This window comes from Gallinula chloropus (assembly GCF_964237585.1).
Source record: "Gallinula chloropus genome assembly, chromosome: 6".
Taxonomy (NCBI): domain Eukaryota; kingdom Metazoa; phylum Chordata; class Aves; order Gruiformes; family Rallidae; genus Gallinula; species Gallinula chloropus.
In genome coordinates this window covers 19,131,600-19,148,116 of record NC_140091.1, presented here as the reverse complement: position 1 = coordinate 19,148,116, position 16,517 = coordinate 19,131,600, and the positions used below count along the sequence as shown (strand labels likewise).

The window sequence follows — 16,517 nt, the reverse complement described above, 5'->3', positions numbered from 1 at the left end:
AATGGCTTCTTATCCAAGGCTTTAATGAAAGCTATGCAGGGACCAGGCCTATCATCAATATCTTTCAAACTTTGAACTTGAAATTCTCCTCCCTCCCCTGCCTTTTGGGGTTTTTTTTTTTTGTTTTTCACCCACTTTCACACCTCCTCCGGGGTCTACTGGCCCCGTGGTATGAGCTGGCTGGCAGGGTTGGCACCCACCATCCCAGTGACACCCAGATAAATGTCTGTGGGATCTCCAACCAGGTGATGAGATGTCTTGTTTGGAGAGTGAGACAAAGATAAAAGTGGAACACGTTGGGCTGGGAGATGAGAGAGCAAAGAGACTCTGTGCTAGGAAGGGAGCTTGGTCTTGGTCTCAGTTGTGGTCTTGGTCTTACTTGAGCCAAACTTGAGGAGAACTTCACAGGTACAGGAAAGCATTTTTATATATAATGTTTTCATGTATAGATGGAGGGGGATAGGGGCAGCTGAAGTATAGACCCCCAAGGAGAGGAGAAGGAAGTCCAAGGATGAAGCTCTCTTATCAGGGCACTGTCTCAAGAAATTTTGCCAAGGGTAGAGGAAGAGGCTGTGGAGCATCCTTGCCCTGCAGTGTGATGGAGGAGTCATAACCTGCTGGTGTGGGGTGATGCCGGGTCATTTCTGGGGTGTTTTCCTCTGTTTTTGGCACTTCAGACTTGTGTGTGATGCAGCTGTGGGGTCGCATCGTGGTGTCTGGTGGGAGAGGACAAAGCTCTGGGGCTCTGTGGCTGGATCATGCTCTTTTAAAACAAGAATCCATTTTTCTTTTAATCGCAATATATTTTTCACTTTAAGAATAAGCCTGTTTAAATAAATTTGAAATTATGACAACCTATTTTAAGGCTTAAATTTACTATAATCTATTAATCATTTAAATAACTTCCATCAAGGAGTCCTTCTCAAATATTAATGAGCTGAAGGGTGCTGCTTTTTCAATGATATGTCAGATCGGGGGGGAAAACATCTTTAACTCTAGCTTTCTAAATGTCACAATGTCACATACTTAGTATCTATTATTTTCCCTCTTTACAATGGGGCAAATGCCGGTATTTACATTTTCCCAAATGTCAGTACATCGAGTTCCTGTTGTGCGTAAAAGCTCTTGCCTTAATTACTCCTAATTTCACGTTAGCAGGCAGGTGCGGGGAGAATATTTACCCTTCTGTTGGAGCGAGTTCATTTGAAGCTGAGAAGCCGCGGGGAGACAGGGAAGCGGGAAAAGTCTGGGTGGTGGTTTCCCCCCCTCCTTTCAGCCCATGAATAAAGACCAGGTGGGAGAGGAGGAGAGGTGCTTTTTTCAAACCATCCCAGCTCCCGGGACTGGTTTTTCAAAGGGGGATCCGTGTGCCTGAACGAGCACCTCGGTGGTTAGAGGGAATTTCAAAAGTGCTTCTGGCTTCCTAGATGATGCTTTTTAACTCCTCGCGGTTTTGCTTCCCCCGGGCGGCGTCAAGGAGGGCTCGGCGTGTCTCTGCTCGGGATGCTCGGAGCGCGCTAATCGCCACTAGAAGGAACATGGCCCACGCTGAGCAGAAACACACCCGCTGATGTTTCTTTTGATTAATCAAATCAGTTTGGGAGGATGAACCTGCTTCCTGATGCAGTCCCACCACCCACCCACCCCACCTCTCCCTGGTAGCTAGTTCACTTAAGGCAGCCTAATGAAATTAATTAACAGTAAATTTAAAATGTTGTTTTTTTCGGTGCTGTAATCGAATTCCAGTTTTCATTTGAAGGCAGCTTGAAATGAGCAAAATAAAAAATGACAATTTGCAGGGCAGGCTGGGGCTTTTCCCCGCCGCTGTCAAACCACACGGCTACAGATGGGATGGAGGGGACAGGGCTGCCTGGACCATTCCCATGGGGTACAGATGGGAGGAAAAGTTCATCAGGTTTTTAATGGTCATTCCAACAGACACAACTGAAGCTCGTGTTTTTGGGGAAAAATAACTATGTGGCAAAAGGCAGGCTCTAGCTGATGGCTGAGATGAAGGTCATCTGAGAGGATGATCAAGGTGATCTGGTCTGACATGGAGGGGATGGTTAAAACAGAGCCTGGCTCTCCTGAGGAAGTGTTGGTGTCACCACACATACACATACCCAAGGGGGCCTTTTGCTAAGCTGCAGCCATGGACTGAAATTTTGGAGTCAGCCAGCTGAATTTGGTTTGATTTTGCACTTAGCATCTGGAGACACATGTCATATCCTCGTCCTCAGCTGATCTTCCTGCTTGGGTGTCCTCTGCCACTGTCACTCCTCAGCTTTGATCCATCCATCCACCTATCCATCCCAGTGCCCCCAAACCTTAAAGGTACTTGGGAAAGCCGAGGTGTCCTGTATCCTCTGGAGCCACATGTAGTGTAAGCTGCCATGGAGCTGGCAGGAGGTGTGACTGGAGGGTGCCTGCTCTCTGTGTGCCCCTTGGTCCCTCCACCTGTGTTTTTGGGAAGAGGTGAATGTCCTCCATTGCCCCTCCCCTCATTTCCCACGTGACTGGCTTTGCTTTTGCAGAGATCTCAGGCAACACGGATGACATCCCGCTGGTACGCTGGCGGCAGCAGTGGCTGGAGAACGGCACATTGCTCTTCCACATCCACCACCAAGATGGGGCCCCCAACCTGCCCGGCTTCGACCCCACGGATGAGCCACAGACCGAGTCGGCAGAGGAAGAGCTGAGGATCCTCCACATCTCTGTCATGGTACGTGATGGGAAGGCAGCCCCCATTGAAGTGTTCGGAAACCTGTAGAAATCAGAGGAGTGTTTGAGGAGCAGCTGTCCTAGGATGGGGAGCTGAGCCCATCTTTGGGGGCTGGTTAATATGCCCTGGGTGCCTCTCTGGATGATGTTACGTGCAGGGTGCTTTACCATTGGGCTGCTTAAACCTCTCCTTTAGTTTGCTTTGTGAATACGTTTGCAGGGGTGTCTTTAATCCCAGGGAGTGCTGGGGTCTGAAGGTCTCAGCCACGTTAACCTGGGGTTAATTCGCATTGACTTTGTCAGGAGCACACTGGACGGTGCCCGGCACCCGCTGCTCCAGCACACAGCAGGTGTCAAGGTGCCACCGGGCACTGTCACCACCGCTTTTATCAGCACAGCAAGCCACGTGGCTGCGTTGTTGTGGCACAGAGTAAGCAGGAGCATCCCGTGCTGCTCAGCCCTCCTCCTCCTCCTCCCTGTGGATATCATAGAACCATAGAATGGTCTGGGTTGGAAGGGACCGCAAGGATCATAGAGCTCCAAACCCCCTGCCACAGGGGGAGAATTAGGAGAATCCTGGCTGCCAGAGAAGACTGAGGCAAAGAACTCATTCAGTACCTCAGCCTTCTCCACATCAGTTGCAGCCAATTCTCCATTCTCATTTACCAAGGGGGGTACGCTCTCTTTGGCCTGTCTCTTCTGGCCAATGTATCTGTAAAATCCCTTCTTGTTGTTTTGAACATCCCTCGCCAAGTTCAGTTCCATCTGTACCTTGGCCTTCCTGATCCCGTCTCTGCAAGTCCGAACAGCATCCCTGTATTCTTTCCAGGCTACACACCCTTGCTTCCAGAGCTTGTATTTGCCTTTCTTTTCCCTCAGTTTGACCAGCAGATCCTTGCCTAGCCGTGCTGGTCTTCTGCCCCTCCTGCCCACTTTCTTATTCAGAGAGACAGAGAGCTCTTGAGTTCTCAGAAAGGCATCCTTAATACGGATGCCTCCTTAATAAGGATATGCGAGGACCATGTCTTGATGGCAGAGGAAGGGGGATGAGACAGAGATCTGTGTGTTGGAGCTGGATCCATGGTTTGTTAGGACTTTGTTTTCTTATGTTGGAAAAAAACCCCTGAAGGATCTGACAATTTTTGTGCCACTGGAAGATAATTAGCTGGAGACAATGTGTTGCCGAGGCTGCAAACAGACTGTTTAATGGTGCCTACCCTAATGAGAGTGTCAATAGCTCTTCCAGATTGCAGCCCCAGGCCAGGTTTCTCCTCCATCATTTGTGCTTGATTAGTCTCAAAGAAAAAAAAAAAAATCACTGGCAAAGCCAACCCCCCCAGAAAAACCCCATTTTGGACCATTTCCTTCTTTTTATTGTCAATTCCCAGCTGTGCTAGAGAAGGTGCATCACCTCCGGAGAGGCTGGCCCCACTCTGCCACTGTGCTCTTAGTTTTCGTGGGTACCACTGAGTACCAAGAGGGACACAAGAGTTCCTGAGACAGGGCTTATTATCAAGCTGATGGAAATGCTAGCTGTGATTCATTGCTCTTGTACCAAAATGTGTAAATACAGATTGAATCCTTCCTCTTCCTCCCTTCCATTACTCTCAGCTCTGCTCCAGAGGCATCCTTACGCCCTGACAAATAGAGGTTGGCATTTGTGCCAGGAGTCAGGATCACATGGAGCTTTCAAGCCTGATTTTCTTTCTTTCTTTCCTGTGTGGTTGCCAAGAGAAGAAGTGTGAGTAAGGGGCCATATCCATCGTGACAGTGGTCTGTGTGTGGACCGTGGTGAGAAGCGTTTCTGTGCTTGCCCGGTGCAGGGCTCTTCTCAGTGCTGTCATACAAGTGCCCGGTGAGGATGGGGGGAGGGTCAAGGATTTTTATGTATCCCTGGAGAGGAGGTAGGGGTCTGAGGTGATGCCCTGACCCCCTCCAACTAGCACAGGGTGGAGGAGAGTTACTGCTGGATTTCTTCCTCCCTTCAGAGCCTCCTGAAATCTCAGGTGGCCACAGGCTGCTTTTCCTCGGGAACAGTTTGAGCTCTCAGACTAGCAGGGCAGGAGAAAAGACGTTTCAGTTAAATAGCAGGTCTTTCCTGGGAGCCCACAGCCGCAGTCCTAAATGTATGTTCACTCAACTCGAGCTTCAGCTCAGATGGATATTGACCATTGACAATATCCATCCTGAAATTCCCCACTCATGAAACCAATTGTCCAATCCAAAGAATCCATTTTCTTGTATCTTTTGTGTTTGATCTATTAATTTCTGAATGCTTGCATGAATTGACTGAGAGTGATCAGCCAGATTCATGCAGCACACGCATGTGAGCCAGCAACAAAAATCAGTTGCTGCATGTTACAGAATCCCACATCTGTAGCTAAGTGCCTTGATACCTTTGCTGTTGCATTTGTTTGCTTTGCCAGTCAGGAGTGTCAGAAGGGCAGATAACAGCAGCCTCACATTTTCATGCAGGCACCACCCATTGCAGCCTATGACCTTAGGCTGTGCAGAAATCACTATTTCCCTAATTTTCATTTACACAAATACATGCATGTTTCAAAGACTGTTGGATGGTTCAAAATACACACAGTAAAATTCATAATCCACTGTGGCTGCATTTGGAACACTTGACTTCAGTTACTGGGATCAGGATCTCCTCCTGGTTCACACAGGCTTGCTTTTTTCTGGATCCACGGCTTTATCCACTTGCTTCCTGAATCTGTAATGACAGAGGCAGATCTCCTTCCCCAAGTTAGCACCTGTAATTTCATTTTTTTTTACTAACACCTGACATTGACTTTTTTCTCTTTTTTCTTTTTTCGTTTTCTTTTTTTTTTTCCAAACCTCCTTTTAAACCTATTGCATGTTTTACCATTGCAGGTACCCAACTGTTCTGTGGCAGACATAAAAACATAAAGAACTTTGTTTAATCAACCAGCTGGAGAGATGTTGTTCTCTCCTCCGTTTTGTTTGTGAAGCAAAAACACTTGAGAGTTTGATTCATAAGTTCCACCATGGCCTGGCCTGTAGGCAAAGGTGGTGTCCCTGTAACGTAGGTAATGTCCCATAATTGGAAAAAGGTTTGTGCTCTATATCCTGGGATGTTGTCCATTTTGATTTCACGGGGTACATGGCATTGGACATGTTTACTAGATTTCCCCATTTGTGCAGTAGCTCAGACTGCCAGAATAAAAAGTACCCTTTTTTGGTTTGGTTTGGGGGTTTTTTTGGGTTTTTGGGTTTTTTTTCCCAAAGACTTCTAGTGTGCCTGTGCCACAAGGTTTCACGCCAGGGGCAAAGCTGCTGGTGAATTGCTGACAGTCTGGCCACAACTGTGCAATCCCATTAGCCTCAGTAAACAAAGAAGTAGTATTGTCATTAAAGCACCTTAGCAGATTGATGAAAGAATTCATGCGACTTCTGAGCCTGTGCAAAGCAGTCTGCTGAGGGAGCAGCCCATGACAGTGCTACCAGCCTGTCTGCTCTCTGGTTTCTGTCTGATAGGCCTTGAGTTAGTCAGTTAGCTCAGTGTGGCTGCGAATGATGAGTAATCTAATTAATATCTCCAAGTAACTTTTGAACATCCAAATATTTTCACACTGGCTTCCTTTGAATTTTCTCTGGAGCAATCTGTAACCCTTTTGCTTTTCAAATGCCCTGTTAACTCATGAATCAAACTTTCCATGTCCAAGTTTTTCCCGCAATCAGTATCTCATCCATGTAATGATAAAGGATTAGATCAGGATGCGCTTTTCACACTGGAGCAAATGCCCAGGCTACATAAGCTTGGCACATAGTTGGTGACTTTTTCATGCCTTGTGGGAGCACTACACAATAATACCTTTGGAAAAAAAACCCAATCTTTTACATTTTTTGCATGTTCCACAAACTTGTGGAAGGCTGGATATGCCCCTTAGTCAGTTGCTCCTGTATTAAATCTTGTAAGTGGGCAATTTTTTCTCAAGTAAGCAGACATTGATCAACCCAAACGGGGATTTTCTGTTTGCCAGGTTAAATTTTAAAACTGAGCTGTTCACTTTCAATGCTTGCTATCAAAAAGCCTTTTGCTTAGTACCCAGCCTTGCTCTGGGTGGATAAACGCATCTCTGACCATTGCACCCTTGCAGGAATGCTGCAAACCAATACAAATAACATTGCAAGATGCGAATTGCCACATCCGCTCCGTATGGATGGGTGGATGGGGGGAGGGGGGGAGGGGCAGGGGCAGTTCTCCGACTTCGGCAGCAGTTCTGAGGCGCCCGGAGCTGTGCCGGTTTTTCTCCCCCGCCCCCACCACGAACCACAGCGCGACCCCTCCTGCGAGCAGTAAGACGCAGCTGAGCACTAGGACCCGCCACACGGTCTCCGTGCTCCGTCCGACTCCCACCCCCCCTCTATTAACTCTTTCCACCACCCGCTCGTCCCCACATCAACTTTTCCCCGGTAAACTAGAGTTCCCTTCAGTTTGAGTCAGAATACCCGGATTTAACTGTTTTTCTCGTTCTGACGCCCCCTCACGTGCCCAGGCTCCGGCGAGCCGCCTCTGCAGGGTGTCTCCGGCGTCAGGAGACAGCGATGCGTCTGAGTTCACCAGGTGGTGTGGGTGGCAGCGGTGGGTACTGAGGCAAAGGGAGTCCCTGATGCGATGGTAGGCAAGGCGGATTCTTGTCCCTGTCCTTAGCTTTCTTGTCCATTGTTATAAATTTGAGACATACTCCATTTGATAAAGCCAAACAACAATTTATTAATTAAGCAAGCCCGCAAGATATAGGCAAATATCAGCGCTGGGCGTCCGGAGGAGACCCTTGCTCCTGCAAACGGCACGCACCTCACCCTTCTGGAGTCCCCTTTTTATAGTCCTGTAGTTCCGGGTACACGTGGCATATTCCAGTGTTTTTCTGTAGCTGTGTAAGCTGGTAGTGGGGGTCGTCCTGGTCCCCCGTAGTCCTCCTCTACGTTGTGTTCAGTATCTTATTTGGTTAACTCATTTAATCCTATCAGGATGTTGCTAGTGATAAAACAATGGTTCCCCTTTTGACCTGGTTACCTATTCACAGCCATAGTCTACCACAGGCACCAACTCAGCAAGATCTGAAGTTCTTTCAGGGTGTTACTAGTGATGGAACAATGGTTCCCCTTTGCCCTAGTTGCTTATTTACAGTCATAGAAGGTTTGAGAACAATTACTTATTACAATCCCCCCTTTCAATTTTGACCAATTTGTTTCTCAAACCGACTAACAGCTTTTTGAGATAATAGCATCGATGCCTCTTCTTTTTCTAAATCGGTTTTAGGTCATCATTCAAGAAACATTAACGTGATCACCTTCGTTACATGGGTACTTGGCAGCATCTATGTATATACAATAGCTGGTATTCAAAGAATCCATTAATTCCAGTTCCTGTGGTTCTGGACCAATTGGGACTCTATCATCCCAAGAATCATACCTTGTCATGCCCTCACTGGCATTATAAATATAAGGACATCTTGCTATTTTACTCATTGCAACCTCAAAAACTTTCCAGGTGGAACTATTCAGTGGCACTCCTACCAAACGTGATAAATGGAGTACTTGGTGTGGCAAGACTAGCACAAAAAGTAGTAGCATTCAAAGCTTGAGATAATGTAACCCAATACGTTTTGCCTTGGATCTAATGCGGTCCCAGTCCCCAAATAACAAAATACAAAATTAAAATAAATCTATAAAAATACAATTATTAGCCCCCCTTTATTTAAGGCAATTGGTGGGTTCATAATAACTATTCTAGAGTGGTGACGCTTGGACTCAATCGTTTTTGTTTGGTATTTTCTGGTTCTTGGGTATCTGGTGCCTTTTTCAGCCTTGGTGTATGGAGCCATCTCGTGATAGGACTGGAGGGCTTAATACCCCACGATTTCCTTATGCCTCTGCCTCCTTTGCCTACTCCGTTGCTTGGAGCAGCAAGGTGTTCCATCTTCTCGGCAGCAGTCATAGTCTTCAGGGGTTCTTCCTGTCCTCTGCTTACGAGTGTTATAGGCTTCCCAATTTTTATGTTTCACTTCCAGGGCTGAACAATCCAAATGTTTCACCTGGGACCGGCACACTCCCCGAATTATTTTTGAGCTAGCTTGTTTATATTCATTAGGATATGTACAACCTAATTTGGGATTTATCCCTTTTGTATATATCCTCCACCACTCTTCAGACCCTTGGATAATCTCTCCAATTTTTACTGCTAATTTAAGGGTTAATTCGGTTAGTTTTCTTTCTGCCCAATAACATTTTTTTCACAAATGTCTGGGGTATATTCTCTTTCTCTATAATGTACCCACCAATTGTCTTTACGCACTCGACACTCAAAACAAAAGAAAGTATAACATATACATCCAACATTTGAACAAAATAAATTGTCATTCATAGACAGTTTTACTCGCTGGTTCTTCGAAAGGTGGCGTTTAAGTTGTCAGGATTGTTTGTAGTTTCCCACCAAGATTCTCGAACTGGTCTTTATTCTGCTTGTGTGTGTCCAACCTCTTTCGGCCGTTCAAACCGCAGTATCTGTGGTAAGCAACACAAGAGAGGGTCCCTCCCCCCCGGTATCTTTTTTTCTGAGTTGTTGTTTATTGACCTTCTGGCATGTCAGGCACTTTCCCACCATCCTTTTGGCGATTTTATAAATTTCAATACACATATACTTGGTTCCAAAGTGGTCCACTAGTGCCTGTACTACCCAGTGGGTAAATAAACGGAGACCTGTTGGCAAGGGTATGTCCCTCAAGTCAGGTCACACTTTAGTATGATATTCTATTATGTCTAAGCAGTTATGCTCAAGTTCTTGGTTATTAGTCTCCCCTTTTGATAAAAAGGTGGCAGGATTGAGGCATGATCCAGCAGTTATAACTAAATCATCTTTTTCCATTAAAATTGCCTCATACTTCAAAATCCTAGAATCAGTGAGACCTCTTCCTGCCTTCTGAGTCAGAATTGTCCTTACTTGATGTGGAGTGCTTACTATAAGTGCTCTTCCAAAAGTTAGCCTTCTGCTTTCTACCACCAAGAGGGCTGTGGCTGCTACTGCCTGTACACATTCAGGCCACCCTCGGGATATTGGGTCCAGCAGTTTAGATAAATAGGCAATTAGCTGTCGTTTGCCTCCCCACTTTTGAGTAACTCCCCCCCTCTCCCCCAGGGCTGTTTCCTTATCTATGGTAGCAAACAAGTGGAATGGTTTGTTAAGGGAGGGCAGTGCCAACACAGGAGTAGTGATCAAGTTTTGTTTTAATCCTTGTATTAATTCTTTTTCTTCATTACTCCATACCAAGTCATTAGGCTCTTCTAACAATTTAAAATATAATCCCTTTGTTTTTAGTACAAATGATTCAATCCATAGGCGACAATAGTCTGTCAATCCCAAAAATTTTCACAGCTCTTTCTTAGTTTTCAGGAGAAGTAACTCAACTACTCATCTTCTCAGGGTTTATTTTCTGTCTCCCTTCACTGATTAGATGTCCTAAATATTTAACTTTCTTTTCCATGTACTGCAGTTTGGTTTTTTTGATACTTTTAGTCCCTGTTTCCCTAGGAAATTTAGCAAAGCATTTGTTGTTTCCTTTACGATTCTCTTATTTTTCCCTGAGATTAAAAGATCATCTACGTATTGTAGAAGGGTGACTTCAGTTGGGACTTTAAACTTTTCTAATACTTGTTTCAATGCTTGTCCAAATAAATTTGGTGATTCAGTGAATCCCTGAGGTAAAACTGTCCATCTAAATAAATTGTTGCTTTTGTCCTGTGAAAGGATCTTCCCATTCAAAAGCAAACATGTCTCTACTATCAGGGTCCAGTGGACAGGTCCAGAAAGCATCCTTTAAATCAATCACACTAAACCATCTGTGGTCATCTGGTATTTTAATCCTGTACCAAAGGATATGACCCATCGGGGGTTTTGTTTGTTTGTTTGTTGTCTTTTTTTTTTTTACTGATAAGATTGGGGTATTAAAAGGAGACATACATGGTTTCCAAAGCTTATCTTTAATTAAACTCTCTATAAATGGTTGGAGACTTTTACAGCCTTCCAATGAAATAGCATACTGTTTTTGGCAAATAATTTCATTGTCCCTTTTAAGTTTAATCTTTAAAGTGGTAATGTTTAATCCACCTCGATTACCCTCTCGCACCCACGCTATTGGATCAATTTGATTTTCATCTTCCTCTGTTAGTAAAGCCATGGATACCACAATTTGGTCATCCTGGGTTTTCAATTCCAATCCTAATTGTATTATCGAATCTCTTCCCAATAAATTAGTTCCGGAATCAGGGATATATAAATTGCCCACAAATTTTCTCATCACCTAATCTTAAAGTGGTATTTTCAAACATGGGGACTGGGAATCCTTTCCCTTTTACCCCGATGCAGTTATACTTTGGTCTGTATAAAATTTAAGGAAGTCCTAGAAGCTCAACCAGGGAGACAACGTCCTCCTCCTCCTGGGGTCCCACCTTCAATTTTATCAAGGGTTCTTGATAGGACCTTAAATTAATAAACCCCTGACTTCCCTATTCATGTTCAAAGGACATGAAGGGAATTACCCTTTCTTCTTTGCTTAGCTCAGGACATTCTCACTTAAGATGTCCCTGTTTGCTACACCCGTAACATCCTGCTGAGAGAAAACCAGCCCATAGGGATTGCCAAAGTTTTCTCCTACCTCCGCCAATTCCTCCTTCATTCATGTTTCTCACACCCCTCCCACTTCCTTTTGTCCAGCTTTTCCCTCTGCCTCTCGGTGAGACTGGCTCTGTTCTTTTCTTTACTACCTCATCAACAGCAGATACCATCATTTTTGCTTTCTGCTTCCTCTTTTCTTACTCTTTCACAAACACTTTCTGAGCCTCTCTTAGTAAATCTTCCAAAGATCTTTCACTCCAACCATCTATCTTCTGTACCTTTCGCCTAATATCAGGTCATGCTTTAGTCACAAAATAAACTTTCAGAAGACCTTGTGCTACAGGATCTTCAGGATTCATACCCGAATATTTTCTCATTTGATCTCTCAGTCGCTGTAAAAACACTGAGGGTATCTCATCTTTTTCCTGCTCAATCTCAAAGGCTTTAGTAAAGTTTTGAGACTTAGGAGCAGCCTCCTTTATACCTTCTATGATTAGGTTTCTTAAATCTCCCATGTTAAAACAGGCTGTTTCTGCTAGTTGGGGTAGCAAGTATTGTGATCAATTGCTCGCAGAATCTTTTCCTTTAGGCTTTGCACATAGATTTTCAAGCTATCAGGAAGACCCCTAATCAGTGGTTTAAGGTGTGGCAAGGGGAATGCCTTGCCTCCATGGCTCATACATGCTTGAATACACACAGCCTTTTTGCACTGATTCTGCCAGCCCAGATAATTTAATGGAGCCAGCAGTTTTTCACCCAATCCTGTCCCTGGGGTAAGGGACAAGATCAGTGCATCTCAAGATTGCAAAACTTATCTATCCCCCAGGCCAGGGAAGAAGCATCATTAGAGATACTGACTGCCTTAGAGGCGGCCATCCTATAATTACGTAGAAACTTCACAGGGGCAATACATCCTGAGAGGGCCACACTGTAGTATCCAAATTTCCCCTGTTCACTCTCAGGAGGTCACACTGTAGTTACACAGTTTACGTTACCCATATCATACACTCTTTATTCTTTCATCGCCTAGACAGCTAGTCCCCTCAGTGGGCAATCATTAACCCCAAAGGACTGTCTGGCGGCTTACCGTGTAGCACCGTCCTTGGGCTACCCATGGGATCAGACAGCTTGCTCTTCTTCTGTCCCATCGTCTGGAGCGCACTCAGTCAACAATATATTCACTCGCTTCCCCTGGTTCGTGGCTCACGCCCTCGCGGGCAATGAGAACCGCACTACTGAGGGTCCGCACTCGCTTGGGGAATGCGAGCTGCCGGTCCCCCTCTCATGCACACACACACTCGCCGCGCTTCCAGGATCCCCGACCCAGACCGAACGGATTTCCCCCCCAGATACTCACGCGTCCTGCGTCTTCGTCCGGACCTTTGTGCACAAAGTTTATAGGGTCTGCCGGCCTCCTTTGCCTAATATCTTGGAATTTGGGTTCGTCGGTGCAATCGAGATGGGAAATGGGCTACCAAGGCCGCCAAACAACAGGCGGGGCGCCTCCCTGATAAGACCAAGAGTCCCATCTCGTGAGTTGCATCCGAGTCACAGCACCAAATTGTTATAAATTTGAGACATACTCCATTTGATAAAGCCAAACAACAATTTATTAATTAAGCAAGCCCGCAAGATATAGGCAAATATCAGCGCTGGGCGTCCGGAGGAGACCCTTGCTCCTGCAAACGGCACGCACCTCACCCTTCTGGAGTCCCCTTTTTATAGTCCTGTAGTTCCGGGTACACGTGGCATATTCCAGTGTTTTTCTGTAGCTGTGTAAGCTGGTAGTGGGGGTCGTCCTGGTCCCCCGTAGTCCTCCTCTACGTTGTGTTCAGTATCTTATTTGGTTAACTCATTTAATCCTATCAGGATGTTGCTAGTGATAAAACAATGGTTCCCCTTTTGACCTGGTTACCTATTCACAGCCATAGTCTACCACAGGCACCAACTCAGCAAGATCTGAAGTTCTTTCAGGGTGTTACTAGTGATGGAACAATGGTTCCCCTTTGCCCTAGTTGCTTATTTACAGTCATAGAAGGTTTGAGAACAATTACTTATTACATCCATGTCCATAGGTTCCTTGTCCGTGGGGGCAACACGGGTAGTCTTTGTCTCCGTAGTCTTCGGCTGGGGGGGGGCAGTCGGTCCTAAGACTTTTTTTACGGCGAGATCCCTTTAAATTCCTGGCAGCGCCGCACTGGTCTCAGAGGACTCCTGTCTCATGCGTCTCGGAGGACGCCAGGCTGGGGCAGCCGGTGTGACCATCACTTGCCGTTTCTGAAACTCACACTCTCCTATTCCAGTCACTCTATATCCGTGTTCAGGATCCTGGCAACAAGAGAGAGGGGTCTCCCAGTTCAGGATCCCCTTGCTGGAGGTGGAATAACGGGCCCAACTTGGATCAATGTGATCAATATTGAGCTTTTTAAGAAGACCTTTCATAAGGTCATCTATATGTCCCTCTAGGGGGAAGACACTTGATTCCCCAAGTTTCCCACAGCTTACCTCTCTACTCCAGAGGGATTTCAGGCCGGCTTCTGCTTCCTTTCTGCAGCTCATTCAACTTTCTGTGGGACTTGCAGCGTGCCCCTCAGCTAGGTGGTTCTTGAACCCATCACGTCGGTCTTGAATTTCGGGATCACGTCGGGGTCACCCATTTGCTGCAGCTGAAGGACGGGATGCAGCTTGATGCAAATGTCGAGTTGTAGTGTGCAATTGTAGGCATGTGTACTTTTTGCAAGCTATGTGTGCTTGAGCTTGATTGGTGCTTCCTAAAACATTCTATATTTGTCATCTACTGATTGGGTAAATACAAACAACAAGGCTTACATCACTATGGTTAAGACATCTTCTTAGCACAGCTTGTTAGCTCCTCTTTTCAAGGCCGGCTGCTTCCTCTACTCACAATTTATCACCACGTGACTCACAGGTCAGCACTTTGCTAGAGCTTTTCCATTCTTTATCAGTAAGTTCCCACTGTTGTTTAGCCCTTCCAAGGTTTATGCCCAACAAGTTCCAATACATCTCCTCCTAACACCTGCACAGTGCTGGAGCTCCTGCCCGGCTCTTCTAGGTCCTGTCCTACAGGACACAATACTTCAGATGGGGCCTGACCAGGGCAGAGTAGAGGGGGAAAGCTTTGGTGTTACTCCCATTGGATTGTCATCCCGTCTGCAGGTGCACCCTTCCCCAGGGTGATGGGGAGCTGTGGCGTGGGAGGCCACCTCGGATGGGGATGGAGGATAGCCCCCACATATATATGGATTAGAGGAACCCAAAGGGATTCAAGCATGAAGGAGAACCGGGCCTTGGCTTTACCACCAAAATCTTGGGGTGGACATGGCTGGGCAGGAATCCGGTGCCAGTTTTCAGCCATGGCAAGAAACTTCCCGTCCTCCCCACTGCCAGCTCCTGGCCGGAAAGATGCCACATGCTAGCCAGCTCAGCTCCCCCTCCTCTGCAGGATGGCTTGTCTCCATCCATCACTTTGGGTTTTTTTCTCTCTGTGTTTCTACAGAAAGTTTGGAAGGAGGGCTGGGAGGTGCAGCACAGCTCCATTATCCTGGGAACGAAAGGAGGTTAAACTGTAATGGCCATTAGAGCTCCTTTTCCAGCTGCCTCTCCTGCTTCTCATTCAATAATTCCCCTAATGTTTTGTCCTAATGGAGCAGATTATTGCTATTATTTTATTTTATCAAGATCACATATTACATAGAAAAGAGGAGGGGGACCAGAGGCACGGCCGGACATGGAGCTCTCAGCTGGCTCTGTGCTCTACTTTATGTTATTATTGTTGCTATTATTATTATTATTATTATTATTATTATTATTATTATTATTATTATTGGCTTAAACGGCCAGCAAGCGCTTTCATCTTGCTGAGTCTGTCTGTGTACAGTAGTGACATCCCTGAGAGAGGGCCGCCTCGGGGACAGTGACAAGGTGGCAGGGCTGAGCGCAGTTTTGGGGTCCATCCCCACAGGGCAGGAGCTTTGCCAGTCTCTTCACCCAGGCATTCCCCAAAAAATGCTTCCGTCATCTGGATGTCACGAGCCTTGATCTCTTTTAATCTGTGCCGCAATTTCAGCGGGATACCTTGGGAAAATCTCCCGAGATGGAGAGTGACAGCGCTGAGACCGGTTGGAAATGGGTCAGGAAAAACCAAGTTGCCCGTAGGAGAATTTGCCTGGAATAAATCTGATCTGTGCTTTCAAGGATGCGTTGCAGGGGGGCGAAACAAAACCATGCTTTAAATGCTGCTTTTTCATGCCTCAGTGGTGGCTTCAAAGCTGGCCCAGCTCGAGGCAGGCTTCAGCTGAGAGTGCTTGGCCAGTGCCGGTGGCTCCCAGTGCCAGCACTCTCTTACTGGTGCACCCGGGCTCCTCTTTGCTTTGGAGCATCCCTGGTGTGTTTGCATCCCTGGGGGTTCTGCTGGTGCTGGTCTCCCCCTGAGTCCTGCTCCTGTTTGTGCCCACAGGGAGGGATGATCGCCCTGCTGCTGTCTATCCTCTGCCTGGTGATGATCCTCTACACCCGCCGGCGGTGGTGCAAGCGGCGCCGGGTGCCACAGCCCCAGAAGAGTGCCAGCGCCGAGGCGGCCAACGAGATCCACTACATCCCCTCGGTGCTGATCGGGGGCCACGGGCGGGAGAGCCTGCGCAATGCCCGCGTGCAGGGCCACAACTCCAGCGGGACACTCAGCATCCGCGAGACCCCCATCCTGGATGGCTACGAGTACGACATCACTGACCTGCGGCACCACATCCAGCGCGAGTGCATGAACGGCGGGGAGGACTTCGCCAGCCAGGTCACCCGCACCCTGGACTCACTGCAGGGCTGCAATGAGAAGGCCAGCATGGACCTCACTCCAGGTGGGAATGGGACAGGGGGTATGGGATGAGCCGGGTCCTTTCCACGTCTTCTCCATCCATCCATATATGTGTTTTCCCTTAAGCATTTTCCCTGTTTCTCTGGGTTTTCATTTTGTGTGAGGTGTTGGTGGCACTCTGAAGGAGCTTTTGTTGCTGGGAGGCCTCGCAGCCGGCTGAGAGCAGTCCCTGCAGAGTGGGCTGGGTCAAAGAAAGGTGGAGCTTTGACTGGAAGGGCTTTGCTTCCTGTGGTTCAATGGAGAACCAGAGCAGTGTCCTCT

At 46.9% G+C, this 16,517-nt stretch overlaps 1 protein-coding gene across 1 annotated transcript in view; it reads left to right on the top strand.

Annotated features, from left to right (window-relative positions):
• The window catches only part of ASTN1 (astrotactin 1), a gene marked incomplete at both ends in the record, with an annotated part of 60,592 nt that overhangs the window by 16,947 nt on the left and 27,128 nt on the right, over nucleotides 1-16,517 (top strand). Inside the window, 2 exons of the mRNA XM_084266127.1 lie at nucleotides 2,535-2,722; nucleotides 15,846-16,239. Coding sequence (XP_084122253.1) covers nucleotides 2,535-2,722; nucleotides 15,846-16,239 — 582 coding nt within the window. The remainder of the gene's footprint in view (nucleotides 1-2,534; nucleotides 2,723-15,845; nucleotides 16,240-16,517) is intronic.